General features: G+C 50.9%; 1 protein-coding gene across 1 annotated transcript; it reads left to right on the forward strand.

Moving 5' to 3' along the window:
- The first annotated feature begins 313 nt into the window (after nucleotides 1–313).
- LOC136466561 (catalase isozyme 3) lies at nucleotides 314–2,467 on the forward strand. Its single transcript, XM_066465003.1, has 3 exons — nucleotides 314–465; nucleotides 599–2,005; nucleotides 2,080–2,467. Exons 1-3 carry the CDS (start codon nucleotides 451–453, stop codon nucleotides 2,137–2,139), a joined length of 1,482 nt encoding a protein of 493 aa, XP_066321100.1. The 5' UTR covers nucleotides 314–450; the 3' UTR covers nucleotides 2,140–2,467.
- The last annotated feature ends 3,119 nt before the right edge of the window (nucleotides 2,468–5,586 follow it).

Below are 5,586 nucleotides of genomic sequence, written 5' to 3' on the forward strand. Positions count from 1 at the left end.
ACTCACTAACGCACTAATGAGCTTTTGAGAGACTAATCATGTACGCTAATTACCCCATCCCCACACACTGATACACTAGTCAAGATTAGCCATGTTGTTGGAGTGGATTATCATCACGTACTACGAGTCTACAACGACAGGGATGCATGCCGATCCTCTTATCTCCTTGAGATTTCCCCGGGCCAGTGCACCTATCGTGTACCTAGCTAGGCGTCAGCAATCTAGATGGCCTAAAGTTTCCACACGAGGTGGGTCCCTGCCACCTCATCCCTTGTCTTATCGGCGGGCCCACTTGGCAGTGGGTGGTCACCGGAGCCGGCGAGAGCTCACCGGGAGGTCACGCCACTCCTCACCTCGCCGCTATTTAAGCAGCAAGAGATTTGGAGAGCGAGTATGTAAGCCACACTCCACTCTCCAACACTGCACACTTCGATCACTAGCAGAATCACAATGGATCCCACCAAGGTGAGCTCAAGCTTCTTCTTCCTAGCTCCTCCATATGGCTAACTATCTAATAAGCTACCTTGTTGATTTTTATAAACTTACTTATATATACATACATACATACATACATACATACATACATACATACATGCAGTTCCGTCCGTCGAGCAGCCACGACACGACGGTGACGACGACGAACGCGGGAGCGCCGGTGTGGAACGACAACGAGGCGCTGACGGTGGGCCCGCGCGGCCCGATCCTGCTGGAGGACTACCACCTGATCGAGAAGGTGGCGCACTTCGCGCGGGAGCGGATCCCGGAGCGCGTGGTCCACGCGCGCGGCGCCTCCGCCAAGGGCTTCTTCGAGTGCACCCACGACGTGACGTCGCTGACCTGCGCCGACTTCCTCCGCGCCCCGGGCGTCCGCACCCCCGTCATCGTCCGCTTCTCGACGGTGATCCACGAGCGGGGGTCGCCGGAGACGATCCGCGACCCGCGCGGGTTCGCCGTGAAGTTCTACACCCGGGAGGGAAACTGGGACCTGCTGGGGAACAACTTCCCGGTCTTCTTCATCCGCGACGGGATCAAGTTCCCCGACGTGATCCACGCGTTCAAACCCAACCCGAAGTCGCACGTGCAGGAGTACTGGCGGGTGTTCGACTTTTTGTCGCACCTCCCGGAGAGCCTCCACACCTTCTTCTTCCTCTTCGACGACGTCGGCGTGCCGACGGACTACCGCCACATGGAAGGGTTCGGCGTGAACACCTACACCTTCGTCAACGCCGCCGGGAAGGCGCACTACGTGAAGTTCCACTGGAAGCCGACGTGCGGGGTCAGGAGCATCCTCACCGACGAGGAAGCGGCGCTGGTGGGCGGGAAGAACCACAGCCACGCGACGCAGGACCTGTACGACTCCATCGCCGCCGGGAGCTTCCCGGAGTGGAAGCTGTTCGTGCAGGTGATGGACCCGGACACGGAGGAGCAGTACGACTTCGACCCGCTGGACGACACCAAGACATGGCCGGAGGATCTCCTCCCGCTCCAGCCCGTGGGGCGGCTGGTGCTGGACAAGAACGTGGACAACTTCTTCAACGAGAACGAGCAGCTGGCGTTCGGGCCGGGGCTGGTGGTGCCGGGCATCTACTACTCCGACGACAAGATGCTGCAGTGCCGGGTGTTCGCGTACGCCGACACGCAGCGGTACAGGCTGGGGCCCAACTACCTGATGCTCCCCGTCAACGCGCCGCGCTGCGCTCACCATAACAACCACTACGATGGCGCCATGAACTTCATGCACCGGGACGAGGAGGTGGATTACTACCCGTCCAGGCACGCGCCGCTCCGGCAGGCGCCGCCGGTGCCGGTCCCGGCGAGGCCGGTGGTAGGGAAGAGGGAGAAGGCCAGGATACGGAAGCCGAATGATTTCAAGCAGCCTGGGGAGAGGTACCGGTCCTGGGACGCCGACCGGCAGGAGCGGTTTGTCCGGCGGTTTGCTGACTCGCTTGGTCACCCCAAGGTCAGCCAGGAGCTGAGGTCCATCTGGATCGACCTCCTCTCAAAGGTAATCACCCCAAGTATACATGCATGCATGGTGAATGAAGATTATTAGTTACTAATTACTATATTACTATGCAGTGTGACGCATCGCTGGGGATGAAGATTGCCACCCGGCTCAACATGAAGCCAAACATGTGAGTGATGGCGATGGAGCTGCTGGCTGCTACTGCTAGTAGTCATGTGCGTGAATAAGTGTGGTTGAACGAGGCGTGTCCGAGTTGTTCTTCAGTGCTAATCGTCCACCGCCGTTCGTGTCTTTCGTCCTTTCCTTTCCTTGTCACTGTCGAGTCAAGAAATAAGAAGACCAGCATGAGCAGGGATGAAAACAGTACGGATATTTTTCGACCATATTCGAAACCAAATCTGTTTAGAGGGGTTGAGATCTGTCCGTATCCGAGTCCGGATATCAACATCCGATACCGTATCCGTATCCGAATACTCAAATCGCATATTTATGATGTCGATATCCCATCGTATCCTATCCGACATAGTTGACAATATCCGTATTCGAATCCGAATCCGGACAGAAATATGAAAACAAATGTAATATCAGTGATATCCGTCCTGATCCGTTTTCATCCCTAAGCATGAGCATGACACATGTCTACAGCTAGTAGACGACGACAAAACTGCGCATGTGCATCAGATCGATGCATATCCTTAGCCCAGCTATAGCCCGTGTATGCGTGTCCGGATTTGTCTGTAACAATGCAAGCCAAGCGAAATGGCTCTGTTTTTTATTAGATTATTACAGCATGTATGTACCCTGCTACCTGAAACTGAATGTGTATCGAGTTATTAAATTAAAGCAACATTATCCCTCCCTCAAGACGGTAAAAAAATCGGCGCAATTAGAGGTATTGATGATACTAATAATATCAGTGATATACTCCGTGTACGGCAGTAATAAACTTATAAATCTGCCCATTACATGGCTTGTTGTTAACTAATATAACTCAATCCGTCCACAAAAGAATGTAATTATATGGGATCCGTGCTGGTCAATGTATCTTAAGTTTAACAAAGCTTATAGTAAATAATATTAACATTTATGTCTCTAAATAAATATATTATGAAAATATATTCTATAACTAATCTAATGATATTTATTTCATATCATGAATGCTGGTATCTTTTAATATAAATTTAGTCAAAGTTTAAACTATTTGACTTCTCGAAAAGCAAGAATTGCAATTTTTTTTATGGACAGAGGGAGTATAACTCAATCTATGTAACAATAATCATCATGTTTTACATCTATGTCGCCTGTTTGACAATGCTCTTTCTAGTTTAGAGAGTGTTTGGTGGTGCTCCTCTCGCTATGCTCTGCGTGAGAGAAGCCAAGGAATGTTGCCAAACGGTGATTTTGCCACCCGCTCCACGAAAGAATTGAGCGGAGCAGCTCACTGTGTTTGTACTACGTGGGGGAGCGAAAAAAAACCACTACGCCCCTCGATCTCCACCTACGCCCTTCTCCGCTTTCGATCGTGTCACCAATGTTCACAAAGGAGGCGAGGTTGTCGCTGGGCCTGGACCTCATCGACAACATTTGCTCCATCCTCCATGCGACGAAATGATGAGCAGAGGCTACCGTGGCAGTGGCGTCATCGAAGCCCTCCTCCGCCCCAGCTTCTGTGTGCGGATCCTACGTTCATGCCGGCCTCCACCCTGCCCCGTCTTGCCCTTTGTGATCCCTGCGTCACGCCTCTCCACTCGCGCCCATTTGCGTCATCGAGTTGGTGCAACCAATGAAGAGTGGTTTTTTGGTGGGGAGCAAGTAGATCTAGAGCTAGAGCCGTTAAGAGCATATGAAGAACCCTCTAACTGACCCTTATGTGTCAATTTCTTATCTTTTGAGGCCTGAGTAGTTTAAGTATGAATGATATGGTCCAGGTCATGTTTTGTTCGTTTGTAGAAATAATGGTTGCTAAAGATATATATGTAAATACTTAATCGTGGTTGGCCACACACTTGGCCTCCCACCCACATTGTGGGGGCCAATCGATAATGTATTAACCTCGCCTAGCAGAGATGTTCTTCACTTCATATATTAGAACTCTCTCTCTCTCTCTCTCTCTCTCTCTCTCTCTCTCTCTCTCTCTCTGATCAGGTGGGGCAAGAGGAAAGAGTGGATGCCAGTAGGCTCTAACGTCGTCTGTGGCATGCACCTGTAGTGGTCGACATGACATCCCTAGGCAAGTTTGCCTACTCTCTCTCTCTCTCCTCTTAGATTAGAGGCATGATGGTTTATTTAGGATTGATGAAGAAGCCATAGGCTTAGGGTTGGAGGGGTTGGGGTTGGGAGTTCGAGCTTTGTATGTATGGCAGGCTCCTAATAGTGGTGATGGATGACGGCTGGTGAGGGACTTGACAATTGGGAGGTGAAGGAATGTGGACAATAAGAAGAATCGTCGTGTGGACGAGGAGTTGCCTTGGTTAATGAATGACGGGGTAAAAGAGTGGTAGGTGGAGTGGCTCGATGGCAAGATCGCCACTATCCGTGAGCGGTGGTTGAGGGGTAGTGAAAGTGGGGAATGTCATGAATAAAAATGCAAAATCCTATTTTTTCCTTTTTTTAGGTATCTGTGTGGCAGGGTGGGCTTCTGTTGCGTCAAAACATTGAATTCCGACCCCAAAAGAAATGTCATTCTCACTTTTCGAGAAGTCAACCCATCTAAACTTTGACTAATTATACATAAAAAAAGTTACTAATACTTGTGATGCGTAAAAAGACAAACCTTGATACTTTTTTTTATAAACTTAATCAAACTTACGAATGTTTGACTTAGTCTAAAACTAGATGACAATTTTTTGTGGTTGTATAAGAAAAATCTCGCGACAGAGTCATGGCCCATCTCGGGCCTAAACTCGTCGTACCCCGGGCTACAGGCCCATCTGTGTCCATATATGCATATGAAGTGGCAAAGCCCAGCTCAGATCGCTTGTCCCCCACCAGCCACCACACCAGTCGAGATGCCGGCGGCGGCGGCGCTCATGGACGAGCTCGTCGAGGAGTTCCTCCTCCGCCTCCCGCCCGACGACCCCGCGAGCCTCGTCAACGCTGCCCTCGTCTGCAAGCGATGGGGCCGCCTCATCGCCGGCCCTGCCTTCCGCCGCAAGTTCCGCAAGATCCACCGCACCAAGCTGCTGCTCATGGCTCGAGGCCAGGTCTTTAGGCGGCGGCGGCGGCGGCGGCGGCAGTGATGGAGCGGCACGTCCGTCCGACCCGATGGATCTCTGCGACGACGGTTCCAAGCCCTGGACTGGACGTGCTCTGCTCTGTGGATTGGCTGCTTGCTGCTCTGCAATCTGCATCTGCTGGAACCAGGAAGCTGAACTGAACCCTCGCTATTGGCTACTGCCATCGCCATTGTTCATAAATCATAATCACACACAATGTTGTGCAGCCGCGCAAAGTGCCCAAACTCATTCGTGCCTTGCTTACGTTGCGGTTGCCATGTACTCCATCCGTTTTACATTACATAATTTCTAGTCGTGATTGACTTTTCTATATACATAATTTACTTTGCATAGATAACTTTATTATGTATAACATAGCGTATATCAAGACTTAATTCTCCTGTT

The sequence above is a fragment of the Miscanthus floridulus genome, chromosome 7 (assembly GCF_019320115.1).
Source record: "Miscanthus floridulus cultivar M001 chromosome 7, ASM1932011v1, whole genome shotgun sequence".
NCBI classification, from domain to species: Eukaryota; Viridiplantae; Streptophyta; class Magnoliopsida; order Poales; family Poaceae; genus Miscanthus; species Miscanthus floridulus.

Bases quoted from the DNA above. Each gene is read 5' to 3' on its own strand.
- LOC136466561 (XM_066465003.1), top strand. The intron at 2,006-2,079 runs GTAATCACCCCA...ATTACTATGCAG, and splicing joins GGATCGACCTCCTCTCAAAG to TGTGACGCATCGCTGGGGAT.